Genomic DNA, 27,809 nt, shown 5'->3' on the forward strand with positions numbered 1-27,809 from the left:
CGGCAATAAGTGAGCAATCTATGCTGAAGCGGAGGTCAATTGAAAACACCTGCCCCTTGTCACCTGTCTGCTCCAGGCAGCGCGCACTTTTTTCCGCCTCGCTAAATCGGGGCTCTGGTTTCCAAATGCGCGCGCAATCCGCTTCTTTCCGGAAAGCCTTGTGCGGATCTCGCAAGGCGGCGCGGGATCGCCTGGGCCGCCGCGAATGTTCTCTGCGGAACCTTGTTATCAGCATCACTTCTCTTGCTCGCTCCGCCAGCACGTCTACTGCGGCGAAAATCGTCTGCTCCGGCCGGTCGTCGTCTGCTACTGTGCGCGTGTCTCGGTGCGGTTCTCGGAAGCCCTGCCGCCTTGCAGTGCGGCCAGAGAAGGGCTTGTTGAGCGCCGTGTGGTCGGCCGCCGCAGCTGCCATCGTGCCGCGCCGTCTGCTCGGGCGTGCTCGGTGGCCGAAGTCGCTGACCGCCATGCCAGCGTGCCTCCCTGGCGTGAACCGAAGCGCGCGAGAGCTGCGCGACTGACGACGGAAGGACACGGTGGCGAAGGGCCGGTGCGCCCTGACGAGCGCCGACGCCAGAGCCCTGCTCGACGTGATGGTCGCGTCCACCTACAAGATTCGGCACGAGGGCGTCATCCTCGAGGTGCAGGCAGGGGGCATGGAGTCGACGGGAACGGACAACCGAGGTACGCTGCGGTTCGCGCGTTCGAAAAACTACGGATGGTGGCAGCACCGTGTAGTGAGGATAGCCAGCGCCGGTAACACTGTTGGGTGGCGTTGTTCCCGCTGCATGCGAAATACGACATTACTCGCAATCCCGCACGATTATCGCGCTCTCAAGGGAAAAAAAGAAAAAAAAAAAACGTTTGCAACGATCGTATTCGTCAGAGGGGCACCTTCTGTGAGAGCATGTATGCAAGTCAAGTAGTGAGTGTCGGGACCCTGTTAGGTGCTGCTGTTTGCTTCTACCTGTTCGAAATGTCTCACACTTTGTAACTATATCGCTGTGTGGTCTTGTCTGGTGCGGCTTTTATCTGCGCACGATAGGGCAGACTGTTCTCGTTAAGGCCGGGGCCGTTGTTGTGAACGGCCCTCTTTTATCTGAAAATTTTCTGGACCCATTTAGGGTCAGCCGTTGCCTGCAGCACCGACAATGCCGGGACACACAGTAAACTTTTTTAATAACCTTATAGACAAATAAGGGTGTAGACATATTGTCCCGAACACTTCGAAAAGGTGTACAAACACCTTTTGTACAGAAAAGGGTGGACAAAATTTTAGGGTGCACTTGCATACGTACTTGATTATGGGTGTGGGGTGGCCTCATTGGTACTCCGAAATACTGACACATTCAACATGCACAGCAGTTATGATCACATGTGAAGTAAGACACGGGGAGAGCGAGGATAAACTTACCTAGCCGTATACGCATACGCATGCTATGTTCGCCTTTATAGGCAGCAGAGACATCATTTGCTGGAGTCGGATGCATCGTCGCAAACATTAAGCGTTTCGCTAATTTTCATGTACAAGTCTTGCCAAAATATTTTACTCGTAATGCGGAGTTCGAAAATCGCTGTAATTGATACGTTCAATAAGCCAAGGCACCACTGTTACCCACTGAACACCTAGTCCAAACTCTCCAAAAACCAAAGTCGTTTTGTACGTTGTCACCCTTTCATCGACCCGAAGAATGTGTTAAACAGCGGCGTGTTTGGGAGAGCAAGAGAAAAAGCAAAGGTTACGTTCGCGCCACGGTCTCCGGCAGGGTCCCCCGCGGGTACGCCTGGTGTGTTCAAGGTGACGGTGTTGGCGACACCGCGGACCACGATCCCCCGCACTCTAAGGTGGCCGTCGGAGCCCTGGTCAAGCTCCTGCCGATGGGCTCCCTTGCCTGTCTGTCAACTAGGAAGGGAGCTCCGGGACCTCATTGGCCATCAGGGTAAAACCACGGAAGAAAGAGCCCCCCGTTCCTTGCTTTTATTACATGCCATATGGTAAATCATAGGACCCCCCCCCCCCTTTTCAAAATATGATCGGGCCCTGAAAAGGGCCGCACCGACGTCTTGTTTCCATTTCTCCCGTCAATCACTTTCCCAAAACCTGATAACTGCTTCTTGGTAATTGGATCTACTAAAATAGGAAAAGTCCGTTGCTTCCCAGTCCGTGTTCTTAGTTTTCAAAGTTTCTGGAAGACATTAATGCTGAGTCCTATCCAAGAAACAAAACAATTTAGAAATTCTAGAACAATCTAGTATAGAAGAATGCTACTACTAATGCGTAGCATTCTTATGTCGCTTGTCTACAGTGGGAGCTCTTTACAGCCAAATATGGCTATGAGTAATGAAAGACGTTGGATTATAATACTATTTTTAAGTTTTTTTCTTCGTTTTGCCCATGTAAATTTATACCATGCGATGAAGTGCCTTTACATCGCTAATTATGTTTTTTTTCTTCAGAAAATGCCTGGGATACCGCACAACCGGTCCGTTTGCGCTATTTTCTACTCGTATTTTCAACGTTATTTTGTGAGCTTTTTTTTAGTCTTTAGTTTTTTGGGTGTATAAGGTATTCCAGATTTTGTGAGATCATGTTTATAAAATTTTATTTTTCTTTTATTTTTTGCTTTTTCGAAATTATGTCCGACCAGTTATCTCCACTTACGCCATTGTAATAATTACGGGTCCAAATTAGGATTTTTCTGCAAATGTAGGGCGTAACATGGTCCTGGCTGTGGGGCTACTCGGCACAGAATGCTACTCATTACAAAAAGAACTCGTAACGGGTGGCCTGCGTGTTAACGTCAAGCGGAGGAGAAACCATGTAGGAGTCTCGTGAATTCCCGCTGGTCGCACGCTGAGCAACGTTCGGGGCGTTATTTCACGGGACAGGTGCTTGCGGGAATGCAGGGCCACAAGCAGTGGCCGGCCGGAGTCACCGTAAGGAGGGAACGTGAGACCCGACGTAGCATCTCAGCATTCTCCCGAAACAGCGAAGGCAGCTATTGTGAGCCGTCTTTCCGAAGTCCACATTCAATGCACGGGCATATAACGCCGCATTCAGGCCTCGACAGCTACAGAAAGGCTCTCAAAGAAGTGCAGCCAAACGCAGTTGGTGGTAGGAAAATAGGTGCACTGCCATCGCATGCAACGTGTTTATTTTCTGCACTGAGCGGTGTACACGTTGGATCTCTTAAATTTCTTGAATTTCCCCCTTCTCTTGCTGCAGCAGTCGGATGAAGAAAATCAGCTTACTCTGACCATTATCTGCGGTCACGCAGAAAATTGGCATTTCTAAGGGCGCAGCAAGCGTCATTTCATTGCGCCTGACAGTTTTATCTAACGCTCAAGAAGGTATGAAGCTGCAAGGGAAACAAAATACCAATGTTCGTATCGGAACGTTCTTTTTTTTTTCCCCCGACGCAAAAGGCGACATGAAGAATTGCTATCACTGGAAAGCAGAGAAGCTGCTGTCTTTTCTATTGACGCACTACAGTGTACCGTGAAACTGGAGATGCGCAGCTTGGCGGAGTTACGCATATCAAGTGGCAGCATCGGATGGCTAATCGTTTAACGGTATAGTGCGCGCAGATAAAGGAGTCGCCACGCCGTCCTGCATCGCGTCGTTTCTCGTCCGTTAATTGAGCCAGCAGTTTCGGCAGTGTAAGCCCTGACGATGCACGCTTGGGGCTCCAAACTTTCCACGAAAGCGCGGCGAGCGCGGAAGGCGGCGCGAATGGCTTGTATGCTGCGAGGAAAACTCGCTCCGACGGTGGCATTGATGGCGGACACTTGCCGTTGTCCTCGCCGCGATCGCTGCACCTTGAGATCAGCTGCGAGCGTCGTACCCTGTGGTTGCTGCAAAGGTCGGCCAGCTGGCTTTTGTCCGAAACCGGGACCGCAGCTGCGTGCCGTATACAGGGCGCGTCCTGGCACGATGCAGTCAGGGGCCATTGGAAGCAGCGCCGCGCCCCGCAGGCCCGCGTAATTTCAAAGTCGGCTGCGGCCTAGCACGCCTGGTGAGCTTGACGTCCGGGCCTGCGTCCACGACAGCGCGGGCCCTGCAGCCATCCGTGGCTGCCGCCGAGCAGCTCGTCAACGTTTCCCTCCCAGTCCTTGTGGTCCGTCAGGCTTCGCCCGTCGGCGGGTGGCAACACTGCGGGACGCACATGCCCGCAGGCTGCAAGGGCGCCACTTCGCTCGCAGTTTCTTCGCGCAACACTAGAGAGTTTTAGTTTGGCGTTTTTACGCTACGCTCCGCTCCGGGTATCCCCGCTAAGCTGCAGCGGAGCGGCGAGAGGTTTTCTAGTTTTAGTTACGCGTAATGCGCAGCGGACCGGTCCTTTCGGACTAGCAGCGCCGTCTGACCAAGTTTGGCGTAATGAAACAGAACCGAAAACCATTCCCCCACTTCAACAATGTAAAACCAGTACGTATAGCTTATTTGTTTATTACGTATTGACTCGTGCAATCGTATTGCGTTACTGGTCAATTACAATGAATGATAATAAATTTTCGACTTGACGGTAGCCACACAATAGACAACAAAGTTGCGTTCCAGATCCAATCGAATCCTTTTCGACGGCAACGATCCAACGCGGCGTTTTGTCGCAGTGAACTTGAATAGTTCTGTGTAGTTTTTAAATCGGTTCGCAGTCGCCACTTCTCGCAGCAAGCACAAGCCCTCGTCGATGCAGAACCGCTTTCGCGGTTTGCGCGTCAAACAAGAGCCTGAAGCCGCGGCGCTCGTCGCAGGCGTGGCAGCCATCTTAGAATAGGCAAAGTCGTCGCACGCGCGCGAGAGGGCGCCCGCATCGCCCCGCCGCGCTAGCGGAGCGGGCCGCGACGGTCCGCTGAGGCTGCGTTTTAGCGGACCGTGCTTCTCGCTCCGCTAGCCCGCTTAGCCACTAAGCGGAGAGCGCATGCGCAGTCGCACTCCCGCTCCGCTTAGCTGCTGAGCGGAGCGTAAAAACGCCAAACTAAAACTCTCTACTGACTGGCGTGTACGGAGCGCGCTGTTGCACGTGCACGAGGCTGCGTGACGTCCTTCGTTCGGGAGGTCCAGCTGGCTGCCAAACGGCTAGAGCAGGCCTTGTTGAAGCTGGAGCGCAGGGACACTGAAGCGAATCTGTTTTTGTTTGCACTGGCTCACATAAACAATTTTCATCGTTCATCTGGTTGATAAAGCAGTATTTCATTTATAAAGCCTCAAAGAAGAAAAAAAGCCGTGCGAGCAACAACTAACAGCAGTGACGCGCATACGAGATGCAATGTGATTGGGCGATGTCCAAGATTTGGAATTCAAATCATTCTAGATTTCTGTTCTCTGCAACAAATGCAACAACCCATCTCAGGAATCGGCATACCGCGCTTCTGCAATGTTGTTGGCTGTAAAATGCGACATATAGGCCTGCCAGCACCGCTTAGTATCGCAACGTTCACTAGCCGAGGCGTACTCCCTGCGCGTCATCGGAGGCGCTCAAATACGTGGCGCTTCGCCTCCACCTGTGGAGCTTTCTCGGCTCGTCCCTGTGTCGTAAAAGAAGGGGCGTGTTCGCAACAGGCAGACAGTCGGTTGATTCGGCACTGTGACCGCAAGCAGTCGCTGCTTATGTCAACAACACATCGACGAGAACTCGCCAGCGTGTGAGTGTCAGTCTGCACGCTGTCTGCCAACTTGCTCGTGGGGAAATGAACGTTGCAGCGCAAAATGCTGAATGCAGTGTAGAAAACATTACCTGAATTAAAAGAAATCAACTAAAGAACAAGTGCAATCTAGGATTCGAACCGATATGACGCACTACATCCTTCAGACTACTCAGCCATAACCCCAGGGGTGTCAGGAGAGGCGATATGAAGTATGAATAGCGTGTAGCCTGTTTATTTCTTTTTTTAGTTTCAGCATTTCCAGAAGCTTAATGACTGTTTCTTGAATAACGCTTGTGCAGTAAGCGTCTTCCGATTCCCGCGAATATCTTATCTCTATGAACTGCATTACTTGATAGGAAAACCGATCGAAAGTGTGTGGTCGTGCTGCTGACTGCTGTGCTGTGACGAAACGCCTCGTTTCGTCTGTGCCCATATGAGCTTTGTGGGACTGATCTCACAATGGTATGCCGGGTCCCGTCAATACGATACCTGATGTACCGTGTCTTAACAGGGGCCACAAGGCTGAGGAGCTCCATTTTAAGCATTTTTTCATCCCAAGCAAGTCATTTTGACGTCAGCCAGTCCTGAATGACCTGTTTGCGCGAAAAAGTCGCAGGCACTGCTTCTTCGAGGCGCGAGTGGTACGAGGCATTATCCATGACAGCTACACTACCTTGTGGCAGTTGCGACAAAACGGCCCCGAACCACCTTTCAAAGCGCGTGCCGCCCAGGCAACCACCGACGAAGCCGCCCTCGCTGCCGATGTGCGTTACAATCAGGCGCTGTCCTTTCCCTGGCGGCTGCTTCAAACCTGTCGTCAGACCATGCATGTAGGCGTCATGGCGGGAAGCAACCCTCGTGTCCGTCCAAGCAGTCGATATCGTGTGTCCCGCATCCACCCACGTTTCATCAAAGTATATTTTTCGATCTTCAATTCTGTACCTGGCAATGTCGTAGAGGTACTTCTGCTGCCACGCGACAATGTCGTCCCGCTCGATCAGGAGCGAGATCTGGGCTGTTCTCATACCTAAACCCGATGTCATTCAGCAGGTGGCGCACAGTCCATGCACGGACGACCGCAATGCGCACTTCGTGTAGTCGTCGTACACTTCTGTGCGTCGTCTCTTTACAGCACTTCGCGAGCGCTTTTGGGGGGGCGTCGCAACATTTCCATCGTTATTTGTCATCTCCTTCTTCAGGTCCATCACCAAGCTCACGCTGACTCCAAGAAGATCGCTCGTTGTCGCGACCGTTTCTTCAACGTTACGCTCTGGGTGAAGATGCCGCAAGCGAAGTACACGTTCTAGTCCGCAGGTGCAGATGACACGGACGCTTTTTTTTGTATTGTACCATCGGCGTGGCATGGATGGCAACTCACCACAATCCTCAGTCGAGAACGATGAAGCACACTCAGACGCGACTTCTGCGGTCTTCAAGCCGGAAAAGCGAACCGGCAATGCATGAAGCCAGAAGCAGGCGGTTGAGGGAAAACCCGAAAGAGCAGACATTTACAATCAGCAATAAAGTTGAAATTCCCTACTCCAGCTGACAAATAAGTTCTTTCACGCGTTGCACTATGCCGACAAATAAAGGAATTTTTAGGTAAGGTTTTCATCTCCGATCGAACTGAAAGGTGTCTTGAAGAACTACTTTTCCGCGCGGACTCACTCTGAAAAGCTTGGCTCCGAGCGCTGCGTGCAGGTGAAAGGCGGTCGGCCGCGACGTCACATTGACAATGAATTACCATCTAACCGGAACCCGGTCCCTTACGCTTTTAGGTCACGTTGATAGAGCGACGCCATTAGCTGAAAGGGGGTACTTTGAACGGGCGACGCCGCTTTTTTCTTAACTTATAATCGAGTGCAGTTCACCCACCGCAAATTGTGCTTCCCGTACCTTGGTTTTACGCTTTACAATAAATGTTTATGTTACTCTGAATTCCTTTGTACGTATATTAACTTCGCTGAGTCTTCGCCCGCCTTTATTTGGCCTTAGATTTCCTACTAGCATACCAATCAGCGAAGCGTCGGATGTGCGCTTGTGTGGAGCTACTTTGACTTCAAGACTTCACTTAGCTTGATACAGTCTACAAACTAACAAACTAAAGGCACATTATTCCAGGCACAAATCGTGTCGTGGCTTTTCATGTGGGCGAACGAAATGCGACGAGCCGGCGGCCGGCCGACTCTTGAAGCGCGAGACACCTGCACGACTACAGCATGCGATTGGCATGCGACTGATCGTTGCGACTGTCACCACGACTTGTCGTACGCGTGAATTTGAGACGCATGGTCCGGTGCTTGCGTGCGATGCGTCGTCGGCATCGCTCGGCCCACAGTTTTCGACTCCCTGTTCAGGCGCGCTCCGGCCGCTTTGGATATGTGCACGAAAAATCCGAGCAGGAGAAGAAAATATTTATCAACTTGAAGTGAAAATGAATAGTGCTGTTGTTATACATTGCATTTTGTATATTCAGTACAGTGGGGACGTTAAGCACCGACGATTCCGTTCGTCCATGCTGTTGAGCGCTGGCATGTTTGTATTGTCAGCGCAGAGCGCGCGGGTCGGTGGCGGCGGGAGCTGCCACTAGCGCCTCCTCGAGGCTTTGAAAGGAACTTTCATAGTGACGTCATGATGACAACACCTTCTGGTTCTCATTGGCTGCGGCCGCACGGTGGTCGCAACGATGGTACGATTGCATCTGGCCTTTAAGTCTGAGTCGTCCGTGCAGCAGTGCAGTGTACAGTTTCTTCTTCGGATTAACGCGGAACAAAGCGAAAAGCATTGTCTCGTGCCTGCCCAGCCACTTCGGGAAAAACCGGCTGAAGAACTCTTGGGTTTGACCAGTGACCATGCGAGGCATTTCACTCTGGCGCGCGAGATTTCTTTTGAAGCTTCGGGCACTTCTTTGACCCATGGTTGGACCGTGGAATCTGCACTTGTCGCTACAATGGAGGCGTCGAATTCCGTTTCAGTGGGTGACTGCCGATTAGTTAAGGGGACCTGGCTATACTTCAAGGCACAATGGGGGCAACGAACAAACTCAGCCTCCGCCGATAGATTTCCTTGTCGGAATAACTTATCGCAGTGTTAGCGTGGACTGCGGGCAAAAAAGGCATATCGCTGAAAACAGAAGAAAGGCCATCCACTCAACGGCTGCCTTCCAGCACTTGCGACGCAGTGCTTGGCTGATGGCCGTCAAATTAAGCGATTACTGGAGCACTTTTGTGAGATTTTCGCTGGAGTTCAGTGCGTATAAAACGAGAGAAATCGGCGGCGCGTGTGTTTGCTTTGCTGCAAAGCAAGACGATTCTCTACTCTCCCTCTTTCCCTCCTCCCACGATGAAGCCAAATTCAAGTTCATTCAGTTTAACTCAATTTTTCCGCCGCTTTTCGCCGCTGTCCGAAGAAAGTGGCGCGCCAAAATAACGTCCGGTTCGGCTTGAAAACGGCCGGAAAAAGTCCATTCTACGGACTCTCGGCGTGATCCCGGGGTAACAGCAAAAAGAAAACATTTGTCTGCTGCGTATGCACGCTGTCTGTCGCCTCGCCCTTATTGGTTGCAGCAGCTGCGCCGGCGATTGAAATGCAAGACATGGCGGGAGGCGTTTTTGTTTTCGGGATCGCGTTCTCTGGTGTACATTTTCTTTTAATTTAGCCGCTCCGCGGTGTGCGGCGATAGCGCGGTTTGCGCAACGCCGTCCCGGCCAAAGTAGCAAGGACGAACGAGGCGGCGGGGCGTCGTGATGTGCACGCGCGCTTTTATCGCGATCGGTGCGCGTGTGTCGACTTTCTTCGTCTGCAGCGCTCTGGCACGGCCGACTGCTCTACGCGTCACGTTCCAGGTGTGAATGTCGGGTGGCGATCGAGCTCGCAGGTGGGCACGCGAAACCAAGGGATGGACGGAAGCAGCCCCCCTGGTCGGGAAAAAGCGTGTATACACCCAAACAAAACAAAACGTCACATCTGGGGAGATAGCACCACAGCGCAGCCACGTGGTAAACATTTCAGAATAAGGCTGCTATCCGATGAGCGTCAGAGCAATGACAGATACGGAGCATAAGTCATCTCATTTTGTGACAAAAGACGCGTCAGAGCAATGACAGATACGGAGCATAAGTCATCTCATTTTGTGACAAAAGACGGAAGGCGCACTTATATGCGCTTCTCGCCTTCCTTTGCCCTTTCGGCAGCTGCCCCGTACGGATTAGTAGACGGTTAACCGCGACGCGCTCATAAAACGAAGGTTTGCGTCAGCGCTTGTTTTTGGAGCGGCCAGATTGATTGATTGTAGGGTGTAACGCGCCGACGCAACGCAGGTGATAAGGCACGCCGTAGTGGAGGGCTCCGGATTAATTTTGACTACCGGGAAATCTTTATCGTGCACCGAAATCTCGAACACACTGGCGTTTTCGCTTCTGACCTCCATCAGAAGAGCGGCCGCCGCGGCCGGGAATCGAACCCACGACCTCGTGCTCAGCAGCGCAACGCCTTAGCCACTGAGCCAACGCGGCGGGTCGGAGCGGCCGAGGGCGAAACCCTTCGAGAACGCATCGCGGAAGCAAGGAATGTCGCTGCTACAGACTCGGCAAGCTTTGGCCAGTGCAGCTTTTCTGGTACGGAATGTGCCGGGTCCAAGCGCTCGTCAACAACTCCTGGGCTACGAGTGGCAGCCATTGGGAGTCAGGAGCCATTTCTTGTCCTCACTGATGCCGTTATTGTGCGCCAATACGCCGTTAGGAAAGCCTCTGACGATGACGATGAATGTTCATGGGCGCAGCGATAGACAGAAAAACTCTTCCCGTGGCCGGAATCGGACCTGCAGGGTCCCGGCGTCTATCCGATTGCTCCATTTCGACGTGGTCGCAGCGAACGCTAAGCAGCAGTTACCCGTTCGCTCCGTACACCCCACGCCCGAGAGTTGCTGTGGGCATTCTAGAAGAGTGGTGCGTGCCTCCAGGGTAGCACATGCTCGCAGTGTGTGATTAGCCAACCAAAAAATCTGTCACGAGAAAGCTTTGCGTTCAGCCGTCGTCGTCGTTAGACGGAGGGGTGCAAGATTTTTTTTATTGCGCAAGTACGCCCTACGGCATAAACTAAATGAAACAAACCAGTCCCGTCTCCACCGTGAACTTCAGGGGGGTCCGCTATCGCCGACAAGCGTTTAACGGCGAGGGTCAGACAGAATGGAAAGTTGGGCGGGTTGGTCCTGCGTATTTCTTTTCTTAGTCAACGTATTTCCGCGCCTGTTTTCAAGATGAACCAACACCAACTCGCCCAACTTTCCGCCCTAATTTCCCGTGTATTTGTTTTCTTAGTCAACGTATTTCCGCGCCTGTTTTCAAGATGAACCAACACCAACTCGCCCAACTTTCCGTCCTAATTTCCCGTGTATTTGTTTTCTTAGTCAACGTCTTTCCGCGCCTGTTTTCAAGACGAGGGTCAGACAGTTGTCCTGGGGCCCCTCATGCGGCGAACTCGTGCTGACTGAAGACGTGGACATGTGACCAAGAGGTGCGCCGCATCCTCAGTGGAAAGAGGAGTTATGCAGAAAGGACTTGTTGTGTCCGGGGCCGCTTATCTCGTCCAAGAGTCGCCGGGCTCAAAGCTGCGCTGACGCGGTTTTCCGAAGCCTCGCCACGAATGTCCGCCCCACGCGGGGGCAGACGGGCGCGCGTGGAGCGCCGGAGAGACAGCATTAATGTAGGCGAACTCTTCATTGGTGGGGAAGTATATAGACACATGCTTTAAAGACCACAGTCTTTCTTGGGTTACTTAAACGCACAAGGTTTGGTCTGTCTGTCTGTGACTCGATTCAGTCACCAGGCCAAAGTGAAACAGAAGCTGCGTTATATACCCACAGCCAAATCTAAACGTCGAAGTCATGTGCCAATGTTCATAGTTGTCAACATTGTTGAACAAGAACAAAATATAAGACAGAAAATCAATACATAAGGGATATTTGCAGTGTTCCTTTATTAAAAAAATCATGGATGCTTGGTTTTTGCGATAGCAAATGAAATACATCAACTGGAGAAAACCGTCGCCTGCTGTTGCCCGCGCTTCTACAGCTCCTGGCGACGGCCTCCGCGATCGGCTGCCGGCGGCGCGGAGGCCGTGCAACAGCAACTAAAAATTACACTAAATAGGTTCCACGTTCCGCGGAACGTGGAACGTGGAACCTAAGCTTCACTTCTCTGCTGTTGTCGGACGCAGCGGGGACGTCGAGAATTTCTAATCGTGCGGGACGCGTGCAGAGACTCTGCTTAGTTGAAGGGCTCCGATTCCTCCTCCACGAGCGGACACACCTCGATTCCATATCAAATTGGGTTACGTCCATTCACGGCTATCACAGCACGACTTATGTCCAGAGCTCGCACTTCCGTTCGAAATCCCGTGTAACTGAAAAAAAAATTTTTTAGGGGCGAAGCTCCTAAAGCCGTGGGTTTGTCCATCCCTTGTGTCTCGTGGTACGTGACCGCCTAGTTCGATGACTCACTCGCAGGTGGCGCTACGTGACCGCCTAGTTCGATGACTCACTCGCAGGTGGCGCTGGTGTGACTCGCACGTGACTGACACTATAAAAGGCAATCGCTGTTGACGCGCTTCCTCTTTCGCAACGAGTCACCGGATGGAGGAGGTGGTTGCAGAGCGGAGCGGAGGGCGCGCAGGGCGGCGGCAGCGCGCGCTCGCCGACAGGATCCCGCCGTGCGCGAAAGAGAGGCCGAAGCATCTCGTCTAGAAAGTCGCGCGCTTAAACCGCGCGTCGGCAGCTTCGGGCTGAGCTCGCTTGATGCGTTTTGCAGCCACCTCGCGAGCTCTCACTGCATCGGGGTTTGCCTGCCGATACGAGCGCTTGCTTGCAGCCTCACGAACCCTACAACAACAACAACAAACGAACAAGAACAAAATAAAAGTTGATTTGTACAATGTACGCACACAGTCTTACGTCTTTCTTAATGATGTAATGGGCGAACTTTCACGGGAGAGTTACGGTTACCGATGATCTCCCCCTCTCGAGCTTCGCCCCACTTATCATCATTCATTCCGTGGATATGGCGTGATTTTTTTTCGCTCGGTGGGTCGTTTAAAGGCCAACTGCACTCAAAATTTCGACCTCTTGAAAACCCTATTTTCGTATAGTGTGCTTAAAAAGAAAGAAACATGCAAAATACAACAGCTGAAATACGCACGTGGACGCCGCAAGCGGCCCGCAAAAATCGGCGATTTTGAAACCGAAACCGAGGAGAGCGCGGCCATTGCAGTGACGTTGCAGACGTACAGCGAGCGGTCACCAGCTCGGGAGAAAGTCTGCGCGCGCACGGGGCAGCAGATGGGTGAAGCGTGCGCAGCAGCAGCAGAAGAAGGAACACATTTATTTGGGAGCAGAGTTAGTTGACGATGGTGGCCACCGTTTTGGCGGCGACCGCGGCCGCCCGAACGACCAGTGAAGCTTGGGCCTCCTGGTCTGGGCAGCGCAACGCCTCCTCCCACTGCTCACATGTGGTTATTTTTGGATATGGATCTCTCGGGCATCCCCACATAAGGTGCCGAAGGGTGCCGAGGGACTGGCAAGCTGTGCAAGCTGGGTGAAGGGTATATGGCTGGGTGAATTAGGTGTAATTTAGCGGGACTGGGAAATGTGTTTGTTTGCAAAAGACGCCATGTGTGTTCTTGATGGATGGTGAGTTGTGTGTGTGCCGGGGGGTAGACACGGCGAGAGAGGCGGTAATAGGTGGTAATTTCATTGTACGTTATCATCCGGTCTCTAGCGGATCTGGCGTCATGGTAGGGGAACGAGCTCGGCCTGGCTCGGATGGCGAGTTCTCGAGCCATACTGTGGGCAGCTTCATTCCCCTCCAGGCCACGCCGGAGCCCAGATGATTTCTACGGGGGACATTGGGGGGAAGGGGGGGGGGGGGGGCTTGTTGGAGAATTTTGAGTGCCTGAGGCGAAATAAAGCCGGAGGCGAAATTTTGAACTGCCGTTTTAGAATCAGTGATGACTGTGGAGGGGGTCGGCTTTTGCGTTAGCGCTAATACTACTGCCGCCTCTTCCGCCGTGGCTGGGTTGGTGGTGCAAATGGTCAGGAAGTTGCGTTGGGCTTGATTGGAAGGGCAATAAGAGACGATTGAGAAGGCACCATGCCGCCGATATAGTGGACGTAGACGTCAACGTAGTGGACTTCATGTTTATCGCGGTATTGTTTATGTAAAGCTTGTGCGCGTTGCGAACGCCTTTTGGTGTTAAATTGTGGGTGCATGTTTCTGGGTATAGGCTAGCTTGATAATTACGTTAGAATGAATGTTGTGAGGGAGTGTGGTTTTGTCTTCTGGGGGTCTAGAGGGGAGATTTGTAGCCTCTGGAGATTGTGAGCGCCAGCGGACCAGTCTGGTGATTTGACTGACGAGATGAGCCTCAATGAGTTCTTCCGCGGCGTTATCACACCTAGGGCTTCGAATTTGGCCGCGGAAGTGGTGAGGGGCAGTTGTAGCGCAGCTTTATAGGCTTTTCTGAGTATGAGGTTGACTCTGCTAAGCTCTGTTTTAGATGGGTTTAGATATGGAAGGGAGTAGGTCAGCCTGCTAAGGACAAAGGCTTGAAGTAGACGGAGGCCTTCAGCATCCTTCAGCGTCTATTGGTAACTCGCCGAATTAAACCTGTCGTTTGTGTGGCGTGTTGTTCGAGCTGGCGTATGAAGTGAGTATTGGATCTGCTATGTTGGATGGTTAAGCCCAAGATTCTGATTATTTCAACCTTCGGGATGGGGTCGCCTCGCATGTGTATGTGGATATTCGGGAGGGATGACTTTTGTGTTTTTGGTGGGAGTACGAGCAGTTCATATTTAGTTGGCGAACAGGTGAGACCCGCTCTACCAGCATCTTCTATTACTGTTTCTACTCCTCTTTGTAGAGTGCTCTCAATTTCAGCGTCGCTGCCTTTGTTGACCCACAGTGTAATGTCGTTGGCGTACAAACCAAAATTAAGATTAGGAATTTCCCGCTCTACCAGCCTCTTCTATTACTGTTTCTACTCCTCTTTGTAGAGTGCTCTCAATTTCAGCGTCGCTGCCTTTGTTGACCCACAGTGTAATGTCGTCGGCGTACAAACCAAAATTAAAATTAGGAATTTTTTGTAGTTGTTGGGGGACGGTTAAGATGGCGAGATTGAACAGTAAAGGGGAAAGGACGGCGCCGTGTGGCGTTCCTTTTGAAGGGAGAGTCAGGGTGGGGGAAGTGATATCGGCGATTTGTATAATAGCTGTCCTGTTCGTGAGAAAACTTCGGATATAATTGTATGTGCGTGATCCTGGGGCCATGGAGTTTAAGCCTTTAAGTATCGCTGTGTGTGAAACATTATCAAAGGCCTTAGTTAAAGGAGCCATGAAGAGAAAACATAAGTTTGGTTCATTGCCTCGTTTGAATCATACTGACACCACTTTTAACGTAAACTTCGCTCAAATAAGCTACATAATAAAGAAAAAAGGGAATGGCCATGCGACCCACTAGCTCATTTCCCGCAACAGAACCTATGATGTCACATGAGACGGCTCTGCGATTGGCGGAGGGCGGCAAAAGCAAACGCAAATTAGGCATTGTTTATAAGCTTGCTGAACGAGCGATTTGCGCTTAATTTTAGGGCACACTCTTTTTAAAGCCGTAAGAATGGTGGGAGAAACAGTGTAAGTTACGAAAGCACTTGTAAACATAGAAGTACCGATGCGTACTGCTGTTGGTATTGCGCGCACTATGCTTGTTTAGCTTCGCAGAACTGCGGATCTTTGGGCTCGTCTCAGACGATACTGGCCGATTGATTAACGCTACGGTGTCTTACGTGACCATATTTGTCGAGCGAGCACTATGTTTCAGGCAACGATTGTCTCCCAGAACAAAAACAAGTCAGGTTAAAGAAGGTCAAAAACAAACCTAAGGCACAAAACGGCATGCCACAGCATGGTGGCGCCATCTAGGTTTAACGTAAACAAACGCGTGAACACCTCGCTGCCAACGTTGTCGTACAGGGTAGAGACACCTTTTGAACGGTCCCGTGCCGCTGCAATTGGTCAACGTGCTCAACGAGTCGTTCTTTTCGTTTCCCACGCGACACAGCAACGCGAAACAGATAAGATGATTCAAACTTTGCCAGTTAACCGCGTTGCGGCGATAATTGTAGCGCGATTTTGATACAATGGGCCTCTTCGATTTACAGTCTCGGGCTCACCGCGGACTCCCCGAGAAGCAGTCCAACATTCGATTTTCCCGTGTATCCCTATGGCTTCGGGGAATCCTCGGGCTACCCGCGGGCAGCCCGCGGGGAGCCAGAAGTGGAAAATCGAAGAGGCCCAATGACTTGCTTCGGCGGCGGCGAGCGACCCAAAATGGCGGCGCCAGCGTATACGTGTCTCCACCCTGCACGGCGGACGCGTGAATCAAGGGACCCTAGGCTGCAGTGCGGTCTGTGATGTCGTTGCGGACCACAAAAGCACACGATTTAGCGGGAAAATCAAACTTTTAACTTAAATTGATTAATTTCTCAGTGAACAAAGCGTCGTTTGCATTAGGGCAAGCGCTGGGGCACTATAAAACACGAAATCTTTCGAATAACACAAATTTGTATTTTGTCTTCATGGCTCCTTTAAATCTAATGCCAGTATAGTGGCAGTGTCATGTTTATGCTGTGGCGTGATTATGCATGTCGTGGGACAGTTGAAGAAGAATGTCCTGTGTGGATAGTTTAGATCGGAAACCAATCATTGTGTGAGGAAGGAGTTGTCTGCGCTGTAAATGCTTCACGAGTCTGTTGTGTATAACGTGCTCCATGAGCTTTCCTATGCAGGAGGTGAGGGAGATCGATCGGAGATGTTTAAGCGTGAGTCGTTTTCCTGGTTTGGGGATGAACATGATTTTTGCGTGTTTCCAGGATTGAGGTAAAGTGCCTTGAGTCCAATGGTGATTAAAGAATTTCGTGATGGCTGTAGAGTCATCATCTAGATTCCTTAGCGTCCTGTTGGTAATCTGGTCTGTACCTGGTGCAGAATTAGGTCTAATTTTAAGGATAGCTCCCCTAACCTCTGCCTCGGAAATCTCTTCATCTAGTTCAGGGTTGTTTGGGCCGGCGTAGGTTGGAAGAGCTCGGCCGGTTATCCAGCTGCGTGGCTGGCCAGAGGAAGAAGCTCCCGTCGGCTGGAACGTCACAGGCGTGTCATGGCTGTTTACGCGATCCGCCGGCAGGTGCAGCGTGGTCTGCGGCGGAGCTTTTTCAAACGCTTCTGAGTGATTAATGAGGCGTTTCACGGGGCTACCACTTGTGACCCAACTGATTTGGGGGTACTTACTACGCATTAAAAATACATTTGGTCGAGGTGAAATTTGAGTGCAGTTGGCCTTTAATGCTTTCGCAGATAAAACGCGGGAGGCAGAGAAAGCTGCTTCGCGTACATCATGCATGCGCCGTCTATACCTCGGGTTTTTTTGCCCATATTCGCCAGACTATACGCCCGAACGTGGAGTTTCGAAATGCGAGTGCACTATTTATGCGGGCCTCGGGGCAGGTTGTCACGTTCTTAATGTGTTGCAACAAACACGCTTCGGAAATAGCGAATAAGTAAAAAAGAACGCACCGTAAGACTTCGAGCCTCTTTCAACGCGTCTCGTCGGCCGTTGCCTTCGTAGACTACTACTACGTGCCGCGCGGATTTCCAAGGCGGTGGTGCCGCCTCAGCACATATGTAGACCTGCCGGGCGCTGTGCAAATATCCGCCATGTTTTCACGAAGATGGGTAAAGCGAAAACAACGGCCCGTGCGACGGAGTTCCCGGGCAGTTTCGAACAATACCGCTATGTTTTATAGCATAACACCGGGAAAGATAGTGCTTTACGCTCGTGCAGCTAGCATTGCCCAAAGCATCGCATTCACTATGCGCAAGCATTGTCTGTGCTTGTGCACCTCTGTCTTGCGCGGGCTTCTAGTCCCCGTTCCTTTTTTTTTTCTGCAGTAGGAAACACTTTCTTAATAAGGTGCCACGAAGACAAAAGGCCGCTTTGTCCATTTCGAAAGGTATAACCTTCGTTTACTCTGCTCCGTTGCAGCCACGAAAGGTGTTCTTCTTTAGCTTAATATTACGCAGGCAATATTGAAAAACTACCCAATTTCGCGCTACACGCAGTGACGTAACACGGGCCACCACTAAAAACGTAGCTATCAGTGTGTTGGCGTTCAAGCGGTATGATCAAACGGACCCCGTGCTGTTCCTTGCCCTGGCGATTGGTTTGGTCTGCGGCCGCCAGTCGCGCAAGCGAGATTTTGTGACGTCATAAAGAAGTCACCGGAAAGTAGCAGAGGGAGTCGCCCCGGCTTTGGACACCCCCCACCACCACTTTGGCGCGGGATAGCTACCACACCCGTTGGGCGCTATAGCCTGTATTCACTGGCGAGGCACGCATGCAGGCAACCATGTGAGTGCGCCGTCACTGGTTACGTCGGGCTCCGCAGGATGGCGGTACTTGTCCGTGCTAAGCCCGCGATATGGGTTGGACATTCCAAGCTCTAGCCCGCCGAACGCAAAGTAATGCCTCGACTCCAATGTGAGTGCGATTAACAACAACTCTGTGACACCACCGTTGAGAATCGGGTTGAAATGGAGCAGAGGACGCACGCCGGTGTTATTTTTTTTCTTTGGTGTGCGGCCGCAGTGGCACAAGCCGCGCCATGTCCGTGGCGCTTCGGCCATGTTCGTGGCCCTTTTCAGTGTTACCAAGCGAAGAAATTGACTGCTAAATTTTTCATTGAATACGACCTATAGCCAGTAATGATGCTAGTAATGGCACTGACTACCACCCCCAAGCGCAGGAAACAATTACCTTAGCATAAATGCCCAAGAAAGTGGAGGGGAGCACAGCTCCGCCGGTAGTGTAAAGGTTATTTGACCAGACCTGTATTCTGGAGGTCGTGGGTTCAGATCCGACCCGCAGGCATGTTTTCCTCCACTTTCTTTCTATTTTTACACTTCAAAACTATGTCATTTTCAAAAAAGAATATGACATCTTTGCCTTCCTTGGAGTTCTTGACATGCCTACCCTTATTTCTGTCTGCATTCAACGAACCCCTCATTTCCCATTCTGTTCGATGCCTTGCCGCGGCGGCCGCCTTTCTGATGGAGGCGAAAAGCGAAGAACGCCCTTATGTTCGAAATTTTGGCGCACGCACAAGATCTCCAGATGGTCAAAATTAATCCCCGCCACTTCGGAGCGTTTCATCGCCCGTGTAGCATCGGCGCGTTAAACCCAACAATCAAATCAATTTCCCATTCCATTCCGACACGCACGCACACGCACGCACGCTAAGGCACTCAGACACGTACGCAGACGCACAGACACGCACACACACGCACAGTGATCCTTCGTTAACTCGAACTCTGATATCTTGACATGTTGACAGAGGACACAAGGCAAAGTCCGTTACAGACAGGTCTGATAAAACTGACAGGTTTCAACTGACGCTTACTCCCAACCGGCTGAACGTGGTAGTGAACGGCAAATTTACGCAGCATACGAGCCCGATGTTCCCGTTAGCGGAACGCCGTCCGACGCCTACATCGTTGATAGAGCTGTGGGCAATACAGCTGACCATGAGGACGAAAAGGAGCTTTGAGAAGCGCCTACAATGACAGAAACAACAAAGATGCTACAACTGGTTCGCAATCAGGTAGAATGCACCGGTGGCGACCAACAATTGATGTGGTGCATTGAGCAGCTTGAGAAGGCTTTTCTGAAACCAGATGCGAACGCGAAGCAGGCGAGCATCATGGAGTTCTTTCTTTCGCAATAATAAAATTCGCTTTTCCTGTGAACCTTTTTCCCCGAAAGCTCCCTGTTACCAGCATTAGTTCTTATTTAAAAGACCACACATTTTCGACATTTCGTTTAAGAAAGAAAGTGGAGAAAAAATGCCCGCCGGGTGGGTTCCCACCCGGTAGGCATTTTTTTCTCCACTTTCTTTCTGCCTTTCAAAATTCGTTATCGTTTCAATGACCTACCACATTCTCCCCTTTGCTTTCCAAGGTTTTCTTAACTGCCAACCCTTACTTCTGTCTTTATTCAACGAGCCCCTCCTTTTCCCATTCTGATTCGCTGCATGCATAGCGAGGGCCTTTGTTCTTGCAGCCTTTGTGCCAAAGATAGCTAAAGTGGGTTCAACGCTGGTCGACCACTCTCGACACGTCGTAGACACTCAAGTCACGGCCGAGGGGTTAAACAGAAGGTCCCCTTCACCCGAGTAGTCCGAGTGGCCCTGGCTACCACCCCCAAGCACAGGAAACAAGAATACCTTAACATAAATACCCGAGACAGTGGAGGGGAAAACAGCCCCGCCGGTAGCGTCGTGGTCATCGCACCAGACGCGTATTCCGGAGGTCGTGGGCTCAAATCCCACCCGGTGGGCACTTTTTCTGCACTTTCTTTCGGTCTTTTTAAATTCTTCATCTGTTTCAATGACCTACCACATTCTCCCCTTTGCTTTTCGGAGGTTTTCTTGACTGCCAACCCTTATTTCTGTCTTAATTCAACGAGCCCCTCATTTTCATATGTATGTGCGTGCGTGCGTGCGTGCGTGTGTGTGTGTGGGTGTGTGTGCGCGCGTGCGTTGGGAATTGAGCCCTGACCTTGTGGGATATGAGGGGTTCCTCGGGGACCTAGCTAGTACTCCGGCGCAGGCCACCACGCTAGCTCCCAAGCCTACAGCAGCCCAGCGAGGTTCGCCGATACGAGAACAGTAGACAGTAGTGCCGAAGCACAGCCGTTTATTTGGGGAATCCCAATGCATGAGATCACAAGGCTCGATGGCGTTCACGAATCACGCCATCCGGGTCGTGATCGCGAACGGGAGGCAGGCACTCACGCCGCGCGACAAACAATAGTTCCCACCTGAGATACATGTATCCGCCGACATCGCCGCGCTGTTCCGCCGAGTACTGCCCCGACCGGTCCTCCGGCGAGACTCTCCCCGCCTCCCGGTCTCCCGCGCGCACACGTCCGCGCCGCCCGCGCTTCTATTCCCGCACGGACCAGTGGTGCCATCTCTCGGGGGCACCGACGAACCAGCGGAGCGCCGGACCGGTTTTAGCGCACAAGCGTCTCTCCCGAAGCGCTCAGGATCGCGGACCGCGGTTCTCCACGTTTGCCAATGTCGGTAGGACCACCAAAGGAACGGAACGGCTACCGAAATACGGAATTAGAAATGGGAGGGATGAGAAGGAAATCTGCAAGTACATCACAATAAAGTTTCTTATACACCCTTTTAGGCCGAAAAGGGTGTAAAAATCCTGTCCCGTGGCACGCACCTTTAAAAGGTGTTTTGGCTAAAGAAGGGTTTAGGGATAAAGAAAAGGTGAGACTGCTTAACACCCTAAAATAAGCGCCTGGGCCGCACAGCTGCACATGACAATGTGTATCGGCTGAGCGCGCAGCATGACATGCAGACACATTCAACACGCACAAGTCACACTTGGACCACTGATTAATTGGGCAAAAAAAAAAATCAAGGGGGGAGCATGGGGAGCGCGCGCACACACATCTCATATTTAGATGCAGTTCTGCTCTTGCTTATGTAGCCAGAAGAAAGTTGTCAATCAGCGCCCGCGTTTGTCTTTTTCTCGTCTTCCGTGCCGTTTCTTTGTGTTTTTTTGCCTTCAGTATGAACCAAACAACTAGCCCGTCTTCACACTTTAGAAGAAAGTTGTCCGATAGAGTCTGTGGGCTTGTAGCAAAAATCAGATATTTTAGCGCTGATTTTGGAATTATGCATTTTAATGTGAGCATGTAGAAGTCAGCATGCGGATTTGCAAAAGCTTTTTAACCGTGTGGTGGTTATTATGTTCAGTAAGGCATGAAATTCTATTAAGTACCAAATACCTATTCCCACACCCTTTCAACACCCACCGAGAAGGGTGTTCATTATTTCAACACCCTTTTTGCCACGTGGGTGTAAAGCTACCAATTAGGGTGTGGGGAACTAAGCAAAAGGGGTGAAAATACCTCCAACTAAGAAAAAAGGTTGTAAAAGACGTCCAAGTTTGAAGTATTTTGTACCCGTTTACAGGGGTGGACTTGAAATCAGGAGTTGGACGGAAGCCCGTCTGGTCGAAAGAACTGACACCGACCATGAAAATTTATAAAACAGGGACGTTTCGGCTTCCGTATGGATGCCTTGTTCACAATGAACGAGGGGTTTATGCGTATGCGCACCTCTTACTACACCATGTTAGAGGTGATAATATTTTTGGGCTACTAAAATGAGATAATAAAATGTCGAAGCTTGCACTAGTGGTGCAAAGCTGGATGAGCAGTGGAGCTGGGGGTCGTGTTTCCCCCTTAGATCCGTTGTCAGTGTGGGGACAGCCTTGTGAAATCCGGATAAACTTGGCCTCACCCCTCAGCACTTAGTCTATAGCCTAGCAAGAACATCGTATAACCTAGCAAAACTTGGCAGCTCCGGAAGAAGCTAGGTCGACTCCCAGTTCCATGTTTTTTTTTTTTTTGCAACTGAACACCTATTTCACATCCTTTCAACACCGTGTACAGAAAACCGAGGGTATTGCAGTTGGTCAACACCCTTTTTGTCACACAAAAAAGGTGTGAAGTTATAAGTTAGGGTGTTGGATCCTGCGAAAAATGGCGTAATGACTTCCCGACACCCTTATTCCACTTATGCTACACCCCTTTTAGGCAATAAGGGTGTCAAAAAGTTTAGTGTGAGAATGGACTCTGACAGCGCGGTACAGGAACATTTGCCCTGCAAACGGGCGCCGGCATGTCCCTCGACGACTTTAGCCGCTCTGAGCGACCCCGTCGGGTTTACGCGGCCTCCTCCTCTTCTCTTTGCAGGAAAATGGCGAAAGCAGGGAGGAGCACCGGCCATGAAGGACGGCGTCGACTACGTCAACGCCATGGAGGAAGACCAAATGGTGAGCGGCCCTGCAGGCTTCACGGGACACCGCAGTGAACTTGCCCGAGTCGTATTTGTAGCCGCATTGCGCTGTTTACGGACAGTGCGCTCCCGAAGGGTGTCTTCACAACATTGCTCCAAAATGAGCAGTCGAAGTGGTCTAGTTTAGTGCGCGTGGAAATTCGGCGAATGACGTCGCCAAGCATTCAGTTTGAGTGGAAAAGGGAATGTGCGCTGGGACATTGCGCAATGCAGGACTCCACTCACGCCTTGTCCCCAGATGCGTTCTTTTTTTTTTAGCCAAAGAATATGTTAGGCTTCGTCATTCGCCGAATTTGCACACTAGGCCTTCGATTGGTCACTCTGGAGCATTGTGGTGAAGGTTAAGCCCCGTGGGAACTCCTTGGAGTCTGCGTTTCCCTCTTGCTTCGCCATGGTTCAGACATCTGATTTTCGCCCATTCCATGGTTCCCGCACACACAGTCTGGTAATTCGCTACGTATAGTGTCGTGTGAGGGGTACGGAACTTCCATACGCACTTCTTTGGTGAGAATGACTTGTAATCTAGCCGAAGGAAAAAAATTGCAGAGACATCTACGTTTGTATCCTAATACCCCTGTCACACGGCAGATCTAACGACATTTACAGCAAGTGTCATTTGTTCTAAATGTCATTAGTTCGGCGCTACACGAGAATACCGAATGACATTTGAGGTGAATGACATTTACCGGCTAACTGAGGTCCCGGACCTCAGTTAGTGGCCAAATGAGTAGCCTCGGCAGCAGTAGTGCGTCCCTAGATAGTAAAATTCAGTAATAAACCAAAGAATACTGTTTTTACAAACTGTCAGTAAACTTGCGTTCTCTTCTTTGTGTTGTTGTTCAAATAAAGACAGACAAACAACTACTAACAAAAAAGAAAATCTCGTCCCCAGTGCGCGCGCTACCTTAATCCGGATTTTTTGCAGACTTGTCTCAGCTTGTGAGTTCTACTGATGTCACCCAAATCTGTGGTTTTCTTGTTTTTATTCTAAAAAATAATCCTTTGTTACATTTTGTAACAAAAAGGTTACGTGTGAGAGCATTCTAGATCCGCTTGAAATGTAATTTAGCTCCCTAATTGTCACCGCTATCACAATCAAATGACATTTGTTCCGCCGTGTAGACCCGCACGGCCGAGCCGAATGTCATTAACAGCTAATGTCATTCAGTTTGAATGACATTAGATTTGCCGTGGGACAGGGGTATAAGATGTAAGGCGATCGATACTTCGACTCCCACGGAGCGTTTCCGTACTCAGCTGCTGCATTTACAATCTGTGCTTTACGAGCACCAAAGGTTATCGAAAAAAGAGACTATAGCAACCAGGGTTTTTAATGGCCGTGTCCCACGAAAGACAAAGGCTCTCTGTGCTTCTGCGGCTCGAAATGTGTGCGTGAAAGGTTGCAAATGCAAGGTGTAGGTCAGTTTGAGCGAGCAGGAGTCAGTGTCAGTGTATAAAAAAAAATTCCCCCGCATTTCCCCGAGGGGGAGAATGTGAAAGTGCGAATGCACGGTTGTCGGCCCGCTTGCGGCGCTTGCGCTCGGCCCCCGCAGCCCACCGCCTCGCCGCCTTCTCTTCCATCTCTTCCATCGGGTTTGTAGTATCACGTGTACACCACGCAGTTATCAAGCCGCTATAACGCCGCTGAGTCGCCAACGCACGCCGCTGACGACGTAGTTTGAATGCGTTAAAGATATAAAGCGCGTTACTAACACTGATATCAGCGTCGCGTCCGTGGCTCAGTCGGTAAAGCGTCGCGCTGCGGCCGCAAAGTCCTCGGATCGAAACCTGGCGCCGGATGCTGTTTTTTTTTTATATAGAGAGAGGAGGACTGCGGACGCCGCCGCCGCCGGCGGTGGATGGTTTGGGGTCGCTTATAAAGTGCATTCGCACTTAAAACGTTTATTCCGTGATGTCTAGGCGGAAGGTGGGACCTGAGTCTAGGGCACCAGTGAAGCAGCTCCTTCCCTTTCCCTTGCCGTCTCTTGAGGTAACAAGCTGGTCAAATCTGCCTCCCATGCTTCGAAGAAGTGGAATATGTAATGTTTCAGTTGTTCTCCCCTGGCCATACCCTTAGCGTGGATGTTTCCCATATTTTAGCAGAGTTCTAAGTTAATGTTTGATGTTCCCATCGAACACACGGATTTCCAGATAACTGTGTTGGTTTTTCGTCCACAGAGTTTGTGATTCAAATCTCGTAGCAAGGGGAAATATTGTGTTCCTAGGCATAGGATGATGATGCGTTCTTACCGTTTTTCGAAGACGGCAGTGTGGTAGTTGTGGTCACAAGGAGCACGGTATGTGACTTCGTGTGCGCTTGCTTTCAGACCATTGGATCCGGCTGTCCAGGTGCTGTTGTTAACTTTTTTCCTGCATTGTGGATGGGAATATCTTACTGAAGCGCTTGGTATTCTTCCTCCAGAAAACTGTGTAATGTCCTTTGTGAGTCTGTAGTGATGTTATGCTTTTATTTGATACTTCCGCTATTCGGATTGCCGAGAGGAGGGCTCCAACTTCCACTTCTTTGTTCATGTATGTTGTAGCTAGGGTAATGCAGTCACCAAGAATGCCATAGTAGTCAACTACGACAATTGGGGCCTCGTGCTTTCGTACATCCCGGAGTCAGTGGTCTCATGATATTCACTTTCCACAAATGAACTTGAGCCTGCCATACCGCCCCTGAATTCTTATGTGGGATTGTATCCATGTTTTTGGTAGAGGAGAGTTTTTATGCGAGCTCACTGGATCGGTTCCATGTCTATTATGGCGTGCAGTGGTTTATTCCTTTCCAAGGGGTGGGGGTGCCTGTTTCCTTTCAAATGGCGTACGATGGCCCCTGCCGATTTCGTTTTTACATCCGCTTTCTTGGTGCTAGGACAGTGCATTGTTTCTCCGATTTCTTTAAACGCGTTAGCAAGACACAAGTTGAGGACATGTTCATCGTCATCATCACCAACGGCAGCGTGAAGGCCTCTCCTATTGACCTTCAATTGCTGTTGTCCTGCGCTTCCCGAGTCCATTCTTAGATCCGAATACTGTCTCCGGCATAGGCTACCACGCTAGCTCCGGGCGTGTCAACCACGCGGTCTCCCGCACCTACGGCAGCCCAGCGAGGTTCGCCGATGCGAGAACACAGTAGACAGTAGAGAGTTTTAGCATAGCGGCTCCCGTACGCTACGCTAAGGCTAGCGGGTAGCGGGACCGGACTGCACATGCGCGCGCGGGGAGTGCGAGGAGGTTGCCCCTCAGCGGAGGGAAAGAGCGGGCATGGCGAAGGCAGACCGGGCGGAACTAATCCACCCTACCGTGACGAACTTGCTCTCCCCAGTCGCACCCCGCTACCCGCCGCCGTAGCGTTAGCGGACGGAGCACGCTATGCTAAAACTCTCAACAATAGAGTTTTAGCATAGCGGCTCCCGTACGCTACGCTAAGGTTAGCGGGTAGCGGGACCGGACTGCGCATGCGCGCGCGGGGAGTGCGAGGAGGTTGCCCCTCAGCGGAGGGAAAGAGCGGGCATGGCGAAGGCAGACCGGGCGGAACTAATCCACCCTACCGTGACGAACTTGCTCTCCCCAGTCGCACCCCGCTACCCGCCGCCGTAGCGTTAGCGGACGGAGCACGCTATGCTAAAACTCTCAACAATAGAGTTTTAGCATAGCGGCTCCCGTACGCTACGCTAAGGCTAGCGGGTAGCGGGACCGGACTGCACATGCGCGCGCGGGGAGTGCGAGGAGGTTGCCCCTCAGCGGAGGGAAAGAGCGGGCATGGCGAAGGCAGACCGGGCGGAACTAATCCACCCTACCGTGACGAACTTGCTCTCCCCAGTCGCACCCCGCTACCCGCCGCCGTAGCGTTAGCGGACGGAGCACGCTATGCTAAAACTCTCAACAATAGAGTTTTAGCATAGCGGCTCCCGTACGCTACGCTAAGGTTAGCGGGTAGCGGGACCGGACTGCGCATGCGCGCGCGGGGAGTGCGAGGAGGTTGCTCCTCAGCGGAGGGAAAGAGCGGGCATGGCGAAGGCAGGCCGCGCGGAACTAATCCACCCCACCGTGACGAATTTGCTCTCCCCAGTCGCGCCCCGCTGCCCGCCACCGTAACGTTAGCGGACGGAGCACGCTATGCTAAAACTCTCTATTGTAGTGCCGTCGAAGCACAGCGTTTATTTGGGAACTCCCGAAGCATGCGAGTGCAAGGCTCAACGGGGTTCACGAATCACGCCGTCCTTGTCGTGATCGCGAATTGGAGGCAGGCACTGACGGCGCACGACAAACAACAGTTCCCACCTGAGATACATCGCCGCCACCGCTGCGCTGTTCCGCCGATGTCACCCAGCCCCGGACCTCCGACCAGACTCTTCCGCGCGCGCAACGTACGCGCAGCCGGCGCGCGGAATGGTGGGGCCATCTCTCGGGGGGCGCTGAAGAACCAGCCACGGCCGCTCGATGGAAACTAGGTCCGGCCTGCTCATTCACGCGCCGGCAATGGGCGGCGGCGTGAGAGCGGAGTTGTCAGTTGCCGCCGCTACTTTCGGCGGGGGCGCCACGCATCGGTGACAGCTCCCGCGGCGGTCGCTTCGGGGCGCCTACGGAATACCGACGGTCATCGTTCCTTCAAACGTCGTTCACTCGCGTTGTAACATGCGTATCTGGAAAATAATAACACCACAATTTACGGCAAAGACATGCCTTCAATATCTAAGAATTTCATCTGTTTGACGGCGGTAAGTAATTCTTGCTCGCGGTTTAAAAGGACGAAAGCGATGCGACCGCTCCCGCGACCCAGTTCCCGCGATGTTCGGGAATATGACTGTAGATGTTACAATGCCAATTCGGTTTGAACACTGCAGCCCGTTTGTGCTGGAAAATAAAATTCTGTTAAGCTGCCATTCACCATATGCTAATTGAAGGACAATGTTAAAACGGCCGTGTTTTAACATGGCCAAGCACAGGCTCAGCAGCACCAGGGCTGTCTCATGTTTGAATTCAGGCACGGTAATTTTGCCCCGAACTACGTGTCCCCAAATGCGGAGAAATAGTTGGCCACATCACTTAGTAAACCAGTTATTTACTCGTTAAACAGGGACGTAAAATGCTGAGATGCGCTGCGAACCTGATTGTTTTGCTAGAGAAACACCTGCGTGCTATCGGTAATGTGTTTGTGGTTTGCTTTCTTCTTTCCG

At 51.4% G+C, this 27,809-nt stretch overlaps 1 protein-coding gene across 2 annotated transcripts in view; it reads left to right on the top strand.

Annotated features, from left to right (window-relative positions):
* Nucleotides 1-27,809, top strand: part of LOC144144318 (polyamine-transporting ATPase 13A3-like) — a 147,272-nt gene that overhangs the window by 49,523 nt on the left and 69,940 nt on the right. The window contains exons 1-2 of one of the 2 annotated variants that reach the window (XM_077675703.1): nucleotides 238-681; nucleotides 22,524-22,603. In XM_077675703.1, the coding sequence (XP_077531829.1) occupies nucleotides 591-681; nucleotides 22,524-22,603 (171 nt within the window). In that variant the 5' untranslated portion in view covers nucleotides 238-590. Of the gene's footprint in view, nucleotides 1-237; nucleotides 682-22,523; nucleotides 22,604-27,809 lie in introns of those variants that run through there. The other variant, XM_077675702.1, reaches the window with a different exon arrangement.

This window comes from Haemaphysalis longicornis, unplaced genomic scaffold (genome assembly GCF_048455015.1).
Source record: "Haemaphysalis longicornis isolate Haplotype H1 unplaced genomic scaffold, Haemaphysalis longicornis Haplotype H1 scaffold_7, whole genome shotgun sequence".
In the NCBI taxonomy this organism is placed as follows: domain Eukaryota; kingdom Metazoa; phylum Arthropoda; class Arachnida; order Ixodida; family Ixodidae; genus Haemaphysalis; species Haemaphysalis longicornis.